This window comes from Mobula hypostoma, chromosome 23, assembly GCF_963921235.1.
Source record: "Mobula hypostoma chromosome 23, sMobHyp1.1, whole genome shotgun sequence".
NCBI lineage: Eukaryota > Metazoa > Chordata > Chondrichthyes > Myliobatiformes > Myliobatidae > Mobula > Mobula hypostoma.
In genome coordinates this window covers 3,310,219-3,327,353 of record NC_086119.1, presented here as the reverse complement: position 1 = coordinate 3,327,353, position 17,135 = coordinate 3,310,219, and the positions used below count along the sequence as shown (strand labels likewise).

The window sequence follows — 17,135 nt, the reverse complement described above, 5'->3', positions numbered from 1 at the left end:
CCACAATGTCCCATCACACACTCCCAGGGTCAGACACGGAGTGAAGCTCCCTCCTCACCGTCCCATCACACACTCCCAGGGTCAGACACGGAGTGAAACTCCCTCCACACCGTCCCATCACACACTCCCGGGGACAGACACAGTGTGAAGCTCCCTCCTCACCATCCCATCACACACTCCCGGGGTCAGACACAGAGTGAAACTCTCTCTCGTGTCCCATCACACACTCCCGGGGTCAGACACGGAGTGAAGCTCCCTCCACACCGTCCCATCACACACTCCCGGGGTCAGACACGGAGTGAAGCTCCCTCCACACCGTCCCATCACACACTCCAGGGGTCAGACACAGAGTGAAACTCTCTCTAGTGTCCCATCACACACTTGTGGGATAGGGTTTGATATCCCCCCCTTTAAGGAGCAGGCAGTGGTTCTGGTTAGTTCTGTGATTTGTCCTTGACCCTACCTGCGGTGTCCGTACATGCGGGCTCAATCGGAGCAAAGGCACTCTGTTCACTCCTGAGGTCATGCCGAGGTGTTCCCTGATGCTCTGGACCTGACAGCCAAGGAGAGAAAGGTTAAGGCCGAGTTGTGCAGTGCACTTCCTGGTGCCCATGGGTTGGGCCTGTATAGATTCCTCACAGCCTCCTGCCTGTGTACAGGCAGCTACGACACAGCTCTACCCTGCTGCTTTGCCCAGTGGCTTGGGGTTCTCAGAGCCAGGCCGGTCTCTCCCTTCACACCCCCAGGAACAGTAGGGAGGCAGCCCTGGGCAAAACCACGACCAGAGATGGCCGATACCAGGTGCTGACATTTTGACAAGTGCCTGACCCCCAGCCCATTCACCACCTAGTGAGCTGCCTCCTCACACACCCCTCACCTTACCCACCTCCCCACCATCCCTTCCTCTCCTGCCACTCTCGTCCACTGTCAGTCCTCACCTATACCCCTACCCTTGCTCCTCGATTTTCACCCCACTTCCATCCCACCCTCCCTCCTGTCCTACCCTGGAAGTGATGGGCCCAGTGGTTGTTAGCTCTGATTTTGTGAGCACCCAGCCATGTCTGGCTCCCACCTCCAGCCCCTCCCTGGGCCTACCTGGACACGACTGGGCCTCCTCTTCTGCCTGTTGGTCGGATTGGAGATCCGAGGCCTGTGGTTCTGCTTTGTCTTCACCCACCATCCGAGAGAGATCCTTGGGTAAAGAAAGCACTGGGAGTTGGTCACAGGTTGCGACATAGCATCCCGCTTCAGAAAATGGCTGCCAGCAACAGGTTGTAAGCCCCTCTGAACCTGGGACCCCGACAGCAACGGGACCCTGACAACATTGTCATCCATGTCCCAGGACCCAGGCATTCCCAGCATTTATGGCCCATTCCTGAATTCCTCAGAGCTAAGGGAATTGCTAGAACAGTTCAGGAGAGTGACAGAGAATATAGAACCATACAGTACAGGCCCTTCGGCCCATAACGTTGCACCTACCTTTTTTTTGATCTACTCTATCTAACCTATCCCTCCTACGTAGCCCTCCATTTTTCTATCATCCACCTGCCTATCTCAGAATGTGAGGTTCCTGTGCGTCAACACCTCTGAAGATCTATCCTGGGGCAACATATTGATGTATTTACAAACAAGGCACACCCGCAGCTGGATTTCACGAGGAGGTTGAGAAGATTTGGTTTGTCACTAAAGCAGCTCACAAATGTCTACACATTACCATGGAGATCACCGAGACTGACTGCATCACAATCTGGTATGGGGGGCTGCTGAACGAGATCAAAGTGAGCTGTAGTGTTGTAAACTCAGCCAACTCCACCAAGGGCACCAGCTCAAAGTTAAACAACTCAATAGAACAGCACAGTCCAGGCCCTTCGGCCCACAATGTTCTGCCAAGTCTTTAACCTCCTGCAAGATCCATTTCCCTCCTACGTACCTCCATTTTTCTATCATCCATGTGCCTATCTAAGAGTCTCTTCAATGTCCCTAATGCGTCTGCCTTCACCCCCACCGCCACCCCGGCAGTGTGTCTTCTGAATGAAATGGATGGGATTAAACAATTAGTGGCTCCAGGGTCTCGAACCCCCAGACAAGTCAGGTGTGCGGAAGCCCCGGGGGCACAGAGCCGGACCTACCTGCTGCCAGATCTTCAGGTAAGTCTCGGCTGTCCTGGAGGCTGCTTGCATCTGACCTTCCATGTCTATGATGCTCACGGTGGTCTGGCTCATCTGCTCCCCCATCTCCAACAGCATCTCTCGTGCATCCATCTTAACAGCGTCCAGCTCTGATTGGAGGTGGTCACGCTGGGCCCTGTCGAGGGACGGTTCGTCACTGGCATAGCGATGATGCGGAGACAGAAACCACACCAACCAAAGGGAACTACCCCAAACTCTGATTCCCTCTGAACAATAACCTTTACCCTCTAAGGTTAAACCCCAGCGGTAGACTGCTTAACGAGTGGCTACAGCAGGGTAGCACAACACTCTACAGTGCCAGTGAGCCGGCCGGGTTTAATTCCCACCGCTGGCTGTATGTCCTCCTCATGACCGTGTGGATTTCCTCCGGGTGCTCTGGTTTCCTCTCAGCAGGCCAAAGCGAGTGTTAGCAAGTTGCGATCGTTCTGTGCTGGTGTTAGCAAGTTGTGATCATTCTGTGCGGGTGTTAGCAAGTTGCGATCGTTCTGTGCTGGTGTTGGCAAGTTGCGATTGTTCTGTGCGGGTGTTAGCAAGTTGTGATCGTTCTGTGCTGGTGTTGGTAAGTTGTGATCGTTCTGTGCTGGTGTTGGCAAGTTGCGATTGTTCTGTGCGGGTGTTGGCAAGTTGCGATCGTTCTGTGCGGGTGTTAGCAAGTTGCGATCGTTCTGTGCTGGTGTTGGCAAGTTGCGATTGTTCTGTGCGGGTGTTAGCAAGTTGTGATCGTTCTGTGCTGGTGTTGGTAAGTTGTGATCGTTCTGTGCTGGTGTTGGCAAGTTGCGATTGTTCTGTGCGGGTGTTGGCAAGTTGCGATCGTTCTGTGCGGGTGTTAGCAAGTTGCGATTGTTCTGTGCGGGTGTTAGCAAGTTGCGATCGTTCTGTGCGGGTGTTGGTAAGTTGTGATCGTTCTGTGCGGGTGTTAGCAAGTTGCGATCGTTCTGTGCGGGTGTTGGCAGGTTGCGATCGTTCTGTGCGGGTGTTGGCAAGTTGTGATTGTTCTGTGCTGGAAGCATGGGGACACTTGCAGGCTGCCCCCAGCACATCCTCAGACTGAGGCATCGTTTCACCCTACACTTCCTCCCTCACCACCATTCGGGGCTTCAGACAGTCCTTCAAGGTGAGAATCTGTCGGGGGTCACCCACCGTATCCAGTGTTCCCAGTCAGTGGTGAGACCCTACACTGATGGCAGGGGAGGGGAGGGGGGCACTTTGTTGAGCACATTTGCTCTGTTAGCCCAAAAGACAGGATTGCCTGGTGGCGGGCCACAGCCTCTTCTACGGCCACGGTGAGGCTGGAGGAGCAACATCTTGTACTGCGCCTGGGCCACAGCCGATGGGGTGGGGGGGGTCACGAGGTGGGTCCAGCGCCTCCTGTGATTTGTGCATGACCACTCACCGCAGCTCCTCGCACTGCAGGTTGCGACTGTGCAGAATGCGCATCTGCTCACTGAGCTGACCCTCGGTCTCTGACAGCTGCTCCCGGCAAATCCTCAGCTCCTGCTCCAAGAACTGGCAACAAGCAAAGAGAGGTTCAGACCACCCACCTCACCCCACCCCAGCCCATTCTCCTCTGGCACCAGACAGGGATCCTATACCCTCCCCAGCACACAGCGACCCTTGCCTTCTGCCGTAGGGTTAAGCACCCACCCACCCAGTGGGAGGTGGGAGGTGAGAGGGACAGTGGGCAGCACTCCCATGTGAGGCCTCCTGTCTACGAAATATGTGCTGGCATTGGAGAAGGTTCACAAGAATGATTCCGGGAATTAAAGGGTTAACTACGAGGAGCATTTGATGTCTCTGGGCCTGTACTCACTGGTGTTCAGAAGAATTGGGGGGTGGGGGGGATCTCTTTGAAACCAACTGAATATTGAATGACACAGGGAGGATGTTTCCTGTAGTGAAGGAGTCCAGGACCACAGGGCAAAGCCTCAGAATAGAGGGACGCTCATTTAGATCAGAGATAAGGAGTTTCTTTAGCAGGAGAGTGATGAATCTGTGGAATTCATTGCCACAGACAGCTGTAGAGGCAAAGTCATTGGGTATATTTAAAGCAGAGGTTAACAGGTTCTTGATTAGTCAGGGTGAGGCTGTCAAAGGTTACATGGAAAAGGTCGGAGAGTGGGGTTGAGAGGGATAATAAATCAGCCATGATGGAACGGCAGAGCAGACGATGGGCCGAGTGGCCTGATTCTGCTCCCATGGGATAGTGGGAAGGGACAATGAGAGGAAACCCACTCCCGACCGGAAGTGGAAGTGAGAGGAGGGAAATTCTCCCCATATCCCCGGGGTGATGCTGATCGCTTGATCGAAATCCCTGGAAGCACGACCCGGCCCGGTCATTACTGCATTGGGACATGGTGACAGAGGCTTTGGGATGTCCAGAGAGCGGACTCCACTGGCTCACTGGGCAGGATGCTGGGACACACTGAGTTCAGGGCTGCAGGGATGATGAACGTGGACAGGGCAGGATACACAAGTGCTCTGGCAGCAGCTGAGACGGAGCGGGGACTGAGAACACAGTGAGCACAGGACGAAACTCAACGCTGTGAGAGGAGGAGAACTGGGCCTGGGACTAGCAAACCCGTCCCAAAAAACCCAGAGCTACACAAACTCCAAATGCCTCGTCCCTGGGAGGGGGAGGATCTTTCAAGATGGGCTACATTTGGGGACAACTTGAAAGGCTGGCCCAGGTCAGAGTACTCGGACGAGCTCCTGTCGGCAGCCTGTGCCCCAATGGGGGTGATGGACCAGTAACAGGATGAAAGCAGGACAGGAAGTCGGCAGGATGGCATTAATGGGCGAGCGGAGAGCACGAGCACTGTGTGCAGAGGCTCGCCACACACCGTGAGAGGGTCAGACCCGTGACCCTCAGAAACACAACCTTTCCCCCAAACACTGAGAATTAGAGCGCGGCCCAGTTTCCAGAGCGCGACAGGAATTCGGGACACCGCCCAGGAGTGCGGCAGTTAAGTAGGCCAGGCTAAAACTGGCAGCCGTGCGTCCCGTGAGGAGGGAGGAGCCACGAACGCAGACAACCTGCTGCTGATTGGAAGCTCCAGCAGCCCCTGGGGGTGTGAGTTTAATCAAGTGAAAGTGCAATTTGGAATGAGACACTGGTGAAACAAGTCAGTGAAAGCAGGGGGAGGAGGGCAGGGTCTAATATGAGAGATTGGCGGGGGTGATACTTTGTGTAGTGGGTGTATGTCCTGGATGTGGTGTTGCTGGGGTAGGCAGCGAGGGTCTCATTGTCACACACCGCTGTAGAGGCCAAGTCATTAAGTAGTTATAAAGTGGGGATTGATTTGCCAGGGTGTCAAAAGGTTACGGGGAGAAGGCGGGAGAATGGGATTGAGGGGGATAATAAATCAGCCATGATCAATTGGCAGAGTAGACTCGATGGGCTGAATGGCCTAATTCTGTTCCTATACATTATGGCCTCTCTGCTGCCCGTGGTCACACGCTCATGCCTGGTTCCCAAAGCAACCGCCCAGCCATCTGATCAGCATGCACGAGGCGGAGAGAGACAGGGAGCCACGCCTGTTGCAGCCACCTACAGATCACTGCCTGAAGTGGCAGTGGGACAGGTTCACAGAGCTTCAGGAAGGAATTGGACGGGGCTTGAAGGGAGGGAGCCACAGGGCCCTGCTGGCACAGACTTAGGGGCCAAGCAGTCTCCTTCTGTACTGGGGAGACTGTTTTCCATAAGAATTAGGCCACTCAGCCCATCAAGTCTGTTCCACCATTTGATCATGTGAGTTCAGGTTTAATTGTCACTCAATCATACTTGAATACCCAGAATACAGCCAAACGAATCAGTACTAACAGTCACACACAGCACAAGGCACAGTTAAGTTAGCAGTAAAGTACAGCCACACAGAAAAAGGTATAGTCCGAGTCCCTAACTCCACGAGTGCTTCAGCAGTCTAACACCATATAGCTTGTTTTCTGCCGAGCAAACACAGTGCAGCACAGACTCCAGCGCGGATACCTCGCCACACCGCCCCTGGCACTCTGATGGAGCACAACTCGATGCCCCGACTCTCCTGGGCGGCTGTAAACAGGCGACACCGCGGCTTGAGGCCTCGTCCTCGCCACGATGTTCCCCCCACCATCCACCAATAAACCAGTGGATCAGACTCACAGCATTCCACATTAGCAATGTCCAGCAAAGTCTTGCAATCACAAGAAAAGTGACTAAGACAATCATTCGCTGTTAGACAGCACACCTCCTTTGTACACCAACTCCTCCAATGCCTCCCTGACGCTGGCGGCAGGATCTGCGCCAAGTCCAGCTTCACCTCAGTTATCTTATTACCCTTGTGAACCCCATTCTCCTGTAATTTCCACGTAACCGTTGACACTTTCACTCAGCAAGAATCTATCAACCTCTGCTTTAAATATACCCGATGACTTGTTGTCCACAGCCATCTGTAAAGCATAGCTCCTTCAGGAAAGCTCTGACCAGATCACCACAGTGAAAACCTCGTCTCACACACTGTTCATACAGATCAGATCATATACGCTGCATTGAGACAGAACAAGGTAAAACCGTAACAGAGTGCAGAATGAAGTGTCACAGCTACAGAGAGAGAGCAGTGCAGGCAGACAGTAAGGAGCATGGCCATCACAAGGTAGATTGTGAGGTCAAGAGACCATCTTATCGTACTAGGGGACTGTTCAATAGTCTGACAACAGCAGGGTAGACTCTGTCCTTGAACTTGGTGGGATGTGCTTTCAGGCTTTTGTACCTTCTGCCTGAAAGGAGAGGGGAAATGAGAGAATGTCCGGGATGGGAAGGGTCTTTGATTATGTTTGCTGCTTTACTGAAGTAGTGGGAAGTGTAGAAAAAGTCCAAGCTGGTTTCTGTGCAGTGCTGAGCTGTGTCCATAACTCTCTGCAGTTTCCTGCGGTCACAGACAGAGCTGTTGCCGTACCAGGCTGTGATGTATCCGGATAGGGTGCTTTCAATAGAAATTAGTAAGGGTCGACAGGACATGTGGAATTTCTTTTGGCTCCTGAGGAAGTAGAGGAGTTAGTGAGATTTAACCATAATGCCTACGTGGTTAGATCAGGACAGGCCGCTGGGGATGCTGTCGAGGAAGGAGTGGGAAATGTGGGTCTGTTCCTTCCCTGTGGCGATCTCCAATGAGTAGACACGGACCGCGTGCCTCCCTTCCCATGCACCCCGATCCCCACAGCCCACTTACCTCACAGTTGTCAGAGATCAGGGCGGCCTGTGCCCGGATGTCAGACAGGTCCTGCAGCTCCTCGTTCCTCGAATGCAGTGACTGGGTCAGGCTGAGGACGCGGTCCTGTGCCTCCGTCAGTGCTCCCTCCACACACTCCTTCTCCCTCCTCAGACCGTCAGCAGCTTCCTTCAGGCTGGGCGCAGGCAGCGAAGGAGCAGAGAAGTCAGACACAGAGAGAGAACATTTGGCCCATCACACCTGCCCACCATTCTGTACCATCACGCCGAGCACTGCCAGACTCACCTTCTTCAAAACGTTGCAGGAACTCAGTCAGACAGCATCTGTGGAGAGGAATAAAGGGCCGACATCTCTGGCCAGGACCCTTCCCAGCTCGATGAAGTGCCTTGGCCTGAAATGTCAGCTCTTCAATCCTCTCCATAGATGCTGCCTGACCTGCTGAGTTCCTCCAGCATTTTGTGTGCGTTGCTCTGGATTTCCAGCTTCTGCAGAATCTCGTGCTTAGGACTCAACACCTCTTCTATTCCATAACAGATAGGAGCAGAATTAGGCCATTCAGCCCATCAAGACTGCTCTACCATTCCATCACAACTAATTTATTATCCCTCTCATCCCCATTCTCCAGCCTTCTCCTTGTAACCTTTCATATCCTTATTAATCAAAAACCTACTGACGTCTGTGTTAAATACTCCCAGCGGCTGCTTATCCTTCACAGCCGTCTGTGGCAACGAATTCCACAGATTCACCACCCTCTGGCTAAAGAAATTCCTCATCACCTCTGTTCTAAATGGACATCCCTCAATTCTGAGGCTGTGCCCTCTGGTCCAAGACTCCCCCACTATTGGAAACATCTGCAAATCTAGGCCTTTCGATACGCAGTAGGTTTCAATGAGATACCCCTCATTCTTCAAAACTCCAGAGGCATCAAATGCTCTTTCATTCCCCAAATTATTCTCATAAATCTCCTCTTAACCCTCTCGAATGCCAGCAGATCCTGTCTCACATATGGGGTCCAAAACAGCTCACAATACTTCAAGTGCTCTCTTCATGATGCTGCCATCAGGCAGAAGGTACAGGAGCCTCAGGACTCACACCACCAGGTCCGGGAACAATTACTACCCGTCAACCATCAGGCTTTTGAACCAGAGGAGATAACTTCACTCACCCCAACACTGAAATGTTCCCACAACCTACGGACTCACTTTCAAGGACTCTTCACCTCATGTTCTTGCTATTTATAGCTTACTTACTATTTTCTTCTTTGTATTTACACATTTGTTGTCTTTTGCACTTTGATTTTTTTTGTCTGCGTTGGGTTTTTTTTTTGCATTACTTTGTATTTATTCCCAGGGAACGGAAATCATTGAGTGCAGGACTCACTCAGGTGACAGCTGGTCAGTATCCCTCTTCTCCGTAAACCTACATTCCTCATTTTTCAAACACACCCAGTGGCCACTTTATCAGGGACACCTGCACACCGGCTGCTCGATAATCAGACAATCCTGAGGCAGCAACCCCCAGGCTCAGCAAAGTTTTGCCAATCTGCCCCAGATTTACCGGCGGAGAGAGCCCGGCAGTGAAACGCATTCCAAAGTAACTGCAGGGTTGCACTGGAGGTGGGAAGCAGGCAGCATGTTTACCTCTGCACGGTTCCCTGCAGGGAGTCGATCTCCTTGTTCCGTTCCTCAGAGGCCTGCAACCTACAGAGGGGCAGGAAACAGAGAATGCACGGTCACAGTGTGAGGGGGTGGGGGGCAGGAAAGACAGGGCACATAGTCATGAGGGAGGGGGATGGTGGGAATATCAGGGAGCACAGTCACAGGTGGCAGGAAGATCAGAGGATGCAGTCACGGGGAGGGAGAGGGGAAGAAAGAACAGGACACAGTTACAGGGGGGCAGAAGGTCAGGGCACATAGTTACAGTGTAGGGTCAGGACACGCAGTCACGGGGTGGGGGGGTCCGGGATCAGGACTCACAGTTAGAGTGGGGGGGGGGTCAGGAATCACAGTTATAGTGGTGGTGGGGTCAACAGGAAGGCTAGGACACACAGTCATGGGGGGGGGTCAGGAATCACAGAGTGGTGGGGGGTCAACAGGAAGGCTAGGACACAGTTACGGGGGGGGAGGGGAAGGTCAGGTCACAGGTAGAAGGAACGTTCACTGAAGCAGTTTCTTTGCCACACTGCCGTTGCAGACTCACCTCTCCTCTCTCTTGGCTCGAGCAGCCTCTGAGAGTTTGAGAGCAGCCTCTGCCGTTGCCAGCTCCACAAAGTAGCGGCTGCTTTCCTTCATCAGCCTGTCCCGATCCTGCTCCACTTCCACCAGCTCCTTGGTCAGTGCGGCCAGGCCTGGGAGAGGTCGCAAAGGGTTAACCAGGGCCACCATCGACACATACTGAGACAGGTCAGGCACTGTACACACTGACAATCTCAAGATTGGCTTTCTCTGTCACATGCGGACATACAATACATTGTCTGCCTGGACAGCCATTAGCCTGGGGGCAGCCCGCAAGTGTCCCTGCGCCTCTGGCCCCAGTATTCCCTGCCCACATCGTACTCGTCCGAACCGCGGCTTTGAGATGTGCCAGGAACCAGAGTACCAGGGAGGAAACACACACGATAACTGGGAAAATGTACAAATCCTTACAGACTGCAGTGGGAACGGAACCCCCATCAAGATTGCTGGTGTAGATCGTTGTGCTAACCACTCATCACACTACGAGAGGCACCACTGCTGGAGACCGTGCTGAGACCCAACACGGGCTGGTGATGGAAAATGCAAGCTAGCACAAGGTGAACCGCCTGGAGTCACTTTCAGTGAAACGGGAGACGTGGGGTGATTTGTCCGGGGTGTACAAATACGAGAGGCTGGGATCGTCAATCAGTCAATGGCAAACAGCCACTTCTCAGAGTGAACAGTCAAATGCCCGGGGCAGAGACACAGTGATACGTGGAAGGGTTACAGGACATCGTTCAGCCAGAGAGGACAGAGGTGGCCTGGAACGCTGTCTGAAAGGGTGGCAGAGGCGAGAGGCCCATCACAGCGACCACCTGTACGACCTGCAGTCACACACCCAGAGTGAGAGACGCAAGACAGCAGGAACCTCTCCCTGGGGACAGCGCAGTCAATAAGTTCTTCCACTTGGCCCGTAGCTGCAACCCCTTTTTTAACAAAACTATAAAAGTTTATTTTCACAACAAATATTCAAAGTACAAACATTCAGTATTTACAGGAGTAAATAAATTCAAATTAAACTATGATCATTTCTGTCTATAAAACAGTCAATTCCCTTGGTGGGGAGGCACCCACGGAAATCCCCCCACTGCACCCAACGTGACCACATGCTCCCTCTCCAAGGACAGCCGGGCACAAACGTATCCTCGGAAGAGGGCAGGCAGTTGGCCCGAGCAAAGCCTCCATCTGCCCACTGCTGAGACCCATGAATGGCCATCTTGTCCAGACCCAGCGGCAACCCCTGAGGAGATCCCCCTCGCGACCCCCCCCACCCGCTGTGAGGAGATCCTCCTCGCGACCCCCCCACCCACTGTGAGGAGATCCCCCTCGCGACCCCCCCACCCGCTGTGAGGAGATCCCCCTCGCAATGCCCCACACCCGCCGTGAGGAGATCCCCCTTGCGACCCCCCCACCCGCCGTGAGGAGACCCCCCCCACCCACCGTGAGGAGATCCCCCTCGTGACCCCCCACACCCGCTGTGAGGAGATCCCCCTCGCGACCCCCCACACCCGCTGAGAGGAGATCCCCCTCGCGACTCCCCCACCCACTGTGAGGAGATCCCCCTCGCGACCCCTCCACCCACTGTGAGGAGATCCCCCTCGTGACCCGCCCCACCCGCTATCCCGTATACGAGGAGCGCGGGGCTGAAGTGATCGAGAACCTGAGCAGCCCCTCAGACACCCAGCCAGGGGCTGCGACCTCTCACACTCCGTGTAGGCATGGTACACTGACCCCCCCCGGGCACGGAACGGACAGGCGGACGTGATGTCAGTGAACCTGCTGTACGGTACTGCCCAGTGCGACACCTTCCACCCCAGGCCCCCAGTGTACGGGGAAAGGCCCGTGTAAAGAGATTTCCACCGGGAGCCTCCTCCGCTGCCCGATGGTCGAGTCCGGTCGGCAGACGGAGGCGAGGAAGTGAAAGGTGCGCAGGAGCAGCCCGTACAAGAGACGCTTTGGATCGTCATGGAACCACATGGTGGGCATCCCTGCGAGACGGCTCACGTTATGCAGGACCCTCTCCCGCGAGGTATTCTGAGGCCTGGGTCCGATGAGCACTTCTGGCTGAGCAGGTGTTAGTGCAGGCAGGACCCCTCCAATTCCCTGAGGCACCCCCCCCCCCCAAGACCCAGCATAATAGGGTTGGGACCAGTCCCCCAGCAGCCACAGCACCCTGCCTGGAAGAGACAAGTCCCCATACCCTTAACAGCTCTCGGTAGAAGTGAGGCAGTTCCCTCAGAGCGGTGTGGCTGGTGCTGTCCGCTGGAAGCTGCGTGCCCTCCTGCAGGCAGGGTCCCCAGCAGAGAAAGTGCCATCTCGGAGGGTGGTCTCTGCAGGGTCCCGAGGCGGAGAGCCACCAGCCGGGTGCCCACGCACACCAATGACTGACCGCCCTCCGCGATCGGAACACTCAGGACCGCAGAGAGACTCAGTGCCTCCTGTTGCCCCAGAAGTCCACCAGCCTCTTCTGGGTCCAGGATACAGACGCTGTGGACGGGACTAAAGTAATCAGCTGGTACCCGATCATGGAGGTGACCAGCTGATTGATCACTAAAGCACCCCCTCCCCCGTATGAGATCGCGCAAAGGAGGTCGAACAGCGTACCAGCCGGGCAGAGATATTTGTCTCCAGATCCCACCAGTTCACCGGCCAGGTCTCCTCTGTCGAGCTCAGGTAGACCCCCAAGTGGAGGAGGTGTGTGGTGCTCCACGCAAACGGCCTCAACCTCTCCGGTAGGGAGTCCACCTGCCACTGACCCACCAGGAGGCCCACACTCTTCTCCCAGTTGACCCTTGCAGAGGACGCAGCCGAGAGGACCTGCTGGCGGTCTCGCATCCTCTGCAAGTCAACAGGGTCGGTGACCATGAAGAGGATGTTGTCAGTGTAGGCCGACAGGACAACCTCGGTGTCCGGTTCACGCAGAACCAAACCCGTTAACCTCCCGCAGAGTAGGCACAGGAATGTCTCCACGCAAACAGAGTACAGCTGTCCCAACATCGGGCACCCCGGCACACTCCCCTCCCAAAGCACAAGGGCGCTGTTAGGGACTCGTTCACCTTCACTAGGCACTCCGCAGCGGGGTACAGCAGCCGGCCTTGTCAGGGATATGGGGGTGGACGTCTGACATCATTACCGTCTGACACAACGATGCCCTCACAACCTCCAACAGCGTCTGCTGTGGCTTTCATAGCGGCATTCCCACTGAATGGAGTACGCTGTACAGCGTTCTTTGAAGTCAGTAACTCGAATGGGTGGTCCTCTTCACGAACTGTAACTCCCTACCCCGCAGCCTCCATATACGACTTCAGCGCAGGCATCTTGGAGCTGCCCCCTGCCGTGACGCAGTCTGAATTCAAAATCTCAACATCACCGCTGGGATGTTACACAGCTACACCCAGTGGAACACCAGCAAACAGTCAAACAGCAAGAGTTCAGAGATGGGATGGGATGGGAGTGGATATGCAGGGAAGTCCGTGCGTTGTGAAACCCTCAGCGCTGTCCGTGCAGCCACGAACAATGAAACCGTCTTCCGGGGCCAGTCTGCTGTTCCTTTGGTCACTCCAAAGCCCCAAGTCCTCTTCACCAGTCGCCCTGAGCTAGGCACTCTGAACGGGAAGGGTTATAGTCTTACTTTACTTTACTGATCCCGGGGGAAATTGGTTTTCGTTACAGTTGCACCATAAATAATAAATAGTAATAGAAATAGTAATAGTAATATTACTATTAGTAAGTAGTAATAGTCATGGAAATAATAAATAGTAATAGAATAGTAGTAAAAAAATAGTAATAAATAGGTAATATGTAAATTATGCCAGTAAATTATGAACTAAGTCCAGGACCAGCCTATTGGCTCAGGGTGTCTGACCCTCCAAGGGAGGAGTTGTAAAGTTTGATGGCCACAGGCAGGAATTACTTCCTATGACACTCTGTGCTGCATCTCGGTGGAATGAGTCTCTGGCTGAATGTACTCCTGTGCCCACCCAGTACATTATGTAGTGGATGGGAGACATTACCCGTTGTTACAAACAGAATAAATCCGTCCCCACTCCTGGCAAAGTTAGACTCAAAACTTTGGCAGTCTGCCAACCACAGCCACTGCTCAGCACTGAGAGACACGGACCGAAAAACTTCACCGAAACAAATCCTTCCAGGCAAGGACGGTTTCAGTCCGCTGTCGAGGAGATACTCCACACTCACAAAGTCTTATGGCAGTCTCCAAAACCATTCTTTGGCAATTTTACAATTTTACAACTTTCGCAGACAGAGTTGTGAGCATCTCTCAGTACACCCCTCCCTCAATAACACCCTCCCTCAACAACACCTCTCCCTGTATCGTCCTCCCTCAATAACACCTCTCCCTATATCGTCCTCCCTCAGTAACACCCCTCCCTCAGTACCGTCCTCCCTCAATAACACCTCTCCCTGTATCGTCCTCCCTCAATAACACCTCTCCCTATATCGTCCTCCCTCAATAACACCTCTCCCTATATCGTCCTCTCTCAATAACACCCCTCCCTCAGTACCGTCCTTCCTCAACACCTCCTCTCCCTGTATCGTCCTCCCTCAGTAACACCCCTCCCTCAGTACCGTCCTCCCTCAATAACACCTCTCCCTATATCGTCCTCCCTCAATAACACCTCTCCCTGTATCGTCCTCCCTCAATAACACCTCTCCCTATATCGTCCTCCCTCAATAACACCTCTCCCTATATCGTCCTCCCTCAATAACACCTCTCCCCGTATCGTCCTCCCTCAATAACACCTCTCCCTATATTGTCCTCCCTCAATAACACCTCTCCCTATATTGTCCTCCCTCAATAACACCTCTCCCTATATTGTCCTCCCTCAATAACACCTCTCCCTATATTGTCCTCCCTCAATAACACCTCTCCCTATATCGTCCTCCCTCAATAACACCTCTCCCTGTACCGTCCTCCCTCAATAACACCCCTCCCTCAGTACCGTCCTTCCTCAATAACACCTCTCCCTGTATCGTCCTCCCTCAATAACACCCCTCACTCAGTACCGTCCTCCCTCAATAACACCTCTCCCTGTATCGTCCTCCCTCAGTACCGTCCTCCCTCAATAACACCTCTCCCTATATCGTCCTCCCTCAATAACACCCCTCCCTCAGTACTGTCCTCCCTCAATAACACCTCTCTCTATATCGTCCTCCCTCAATAACACCCCTCCCTCAGTACCGTCCTCCCTCAATAACACCCCTCCCGATGTGTGACCCTCCCTCAGTAACTCTCTTCCCACAGTAACGCTGTCCCTCCCTTGGTACCTACCAGAACTGAGCTGCTGTTTCTCAGCGGTCACCTGCTTCACTGTGCCCAACACCTCACGCAGCCTTTCCATGGAATTCTCCAACTCCTGGTGCATCTGGGACAAAGAACATGTCCAGTTTAATCTGAGGCAAGTCTGGCACCCCAACTGAGGAAGAAGTTGCCAGCAGAGAACCCACTAAAGACCCCTGAACCTGTTTGTTTCTGATGAGGAGGTGCAAGAATGGGTTAGTACACGACACGCAGGTTGGCAGAGTTGTGGATGGCACAATGGCGTGATGCAACGCTGGGCTGAGAAGAGGCAGTCCGATCTGGAAATGTGCAAAGTGGTGCAGAGAGCAGGATTGTTAATGGGAATCTTGGGCTTCATGTTGATGGATTCCGCAGAGTTGCAGCACAACTTGACAGGCTGGTTGAGAAGGCATTTGGTGTGTCGGCCTTCATTAGTTGGAGGATTCAGTTCAAGAGCAGCAGGTAATATTGTCACTCTGTAAAACCCTGGTTAGACCACACTGGGAATACTGTGCTCAGTTCTGGTTGTCTCATTGTAGGAAGGATGTGGAAGCTTTAGAGAGGGTGCAGAGGAGATTCACCAGGATGCTGCCTGGATTAGAGAGCATGTTCTTGTCAGGATAGGACGAGCGAGCTAGGGATTTTCTCTCTTGAGCGGAGGATGGGAAGTGACTTGACAGAGGTGTACAAGTCAAAGTATATTATTATTAAATTATGTATGTAATACACAACCCTGAGATTCATCTTCCAACAGACAGACTGCAAACCAAGAGCCAGTGCGTTCAAAGAAAGTCAAACCCCTTCCCAAAGATGGTAAGTGGAGAGTCTGAGACTTTTCCCAAGGACAGAAATGGCTAACCCAAGGGGGCATAATTTTAATGAGATTGGAGGAAAGACTAGGGGAGGATGTGAGTAGGGTTTTTACACACACACGTGCGCACACAGAGGGTGCGTGGAACCCGGTGTCAGGGCAGTGGTTCAGGCAGCTACGTTAGTGACATTTAAGACTCTTAGATCGGAACGTGGATGGTAGAAAAATGGAGGGTTATGTGGGAAGGAAGGGTTAGATTGATCACCAAGACATATTTCACTGTACATTTCTGTCTGGATGCTCGGAAGACAAACAGAGCTAATCTCATCTGAAACACGGGGACTGGGGACGGGAATGCAGTCTCCGTGTCATGTTGCAACATTCAGATCTGCAGGAACATTGGTAGAATAGGAATGGGGGGGGAAGAGGGGGAGAGATTATTGATTATTCCCTCAGTTATTGATCAATAAGCAGCTAATTGTTGCAGAGCCACCAGTGAATGGATGCCGTCAGGCAATTGCTTCCTCAGTCTCACACACAATGCTGGAAGAACTCAGCAGGTCAGGCAGCGTCTATGGAGGGAAATAAGCAGTCCACATCGACTGTTTATTCATTCCTATACACGTTTCCTCACCTGCTGAGTTCCTGCAGCATTCAGTGCGTGCTGCTCTGGATTTCCAGCCTCGCGTTTAGTCAATCAGCCCTCGCTGGAGAACTGGGAATGCCATCACTGCTCCGGGGCTGACACAGGGCTCGCTGGGGGAGGGTGGGGAGAAGGTTGCGGGAACGGGGAGCCGAGGAGGCACTTACATTCACCCTGCTCCACTCTGCCTCTGCTGCTTGGCTCTTCAGCGCTGCGGCCTCCTCCCGGGCCTCACTGACTGCCCGGGCCATCACTCGGAGCGCCTGGGTGCTCTCACGGGCCAGCTGCCTGGCATCCTGCAGCTGCGATGACAGAACACAGTTAGTGCAACACCAAAACAGCTCGGGGCATCGGGGATCCCAGCATTGTGACCATGGGGGTTTCCTCCGCGTTCCAAGTTCATTGGCTACGTGGGTGGAAATGGACGGAGGGAGTGGACACAAGGTTGGAGGTAGATCAGGGTGACACGGGAGCTCAGCAGCTCGTGTTACTCGTTACCCGGGACCTGACAGAGTGTTCCCTCGGACCTTGAAGGAGACTAGTGTTGAAATTGCAGGGGCCCTGGCAGAAATATTTAAAATGTCACTGTCTACGGGTGAAGTGCCGGAGGATTGGAGAGTGGCTCATGTTGTTCCGTTGTTTAAAAAAGGATCGGAAAGTAATCCGGGAAATTATAGGCCGGTGAGTTTAACGTCGGAAGTTATTGGAGGGAGTACTAAGAGACAGAATCTACAAGCATTTGGATAGACAGGGGC

The 17,135-nt window shown here is 53.5% G+C and overlaps 1 protein-coding gene across 1 annotated transcript in view; it reads right to left on the bottom strand.

Annotated features, from left to right (window-relative positions):
* spag5 (sperm associated antigen 5) overlaps nucleotides 1-17,135 on the bottom strand; it is a 56,162-nt gene that overhangs the window by 24,475 nt on the left and 14,552 nt on the right. The window contains exons 7-15 of the mRNA XM_063031690.1: nucleotides 16,548-16,682; nucleotides 14,918-15,011; nucleotides 9,593-9,740; nucleotides 9,034-9,093; nucleotides 7,394-7,568; nucleotides 3,583-3,695; nucleotides 2,130-2,304; nucleotides 1,096-1,192; nucleotides 464-553 (exon numbers count right to left, since the gene is read on the bottom strand). Coding sequence (XP_062887760.1) covers nucleotides 464-553; nucleotides 1,096-1,192; nucleotides 2,130-2,304; nucleotides 3,583-3,695; nucleotides 7,394-7,568; nucleotides 9,034-9,093; nucleotides 9,593-9,740; nucleotides 14,918-15,011; nucleotides 16,548-16,682 — 1,087 coding nt within the window. The remainder of the gene's footprint in view (nucleotides 1-463; nucleotides 554-1,095; nucleotides 1,193-2,129; nucleotides 2,305-3,582; nucleotides 3,696-7,393; nucleotides 7,569-9,033; nucleotides 9,094-9,592; nucleotides 9,741-14,917; nucleotides 15,012-16,547; nucleotides 16,683-17,135) is intronic.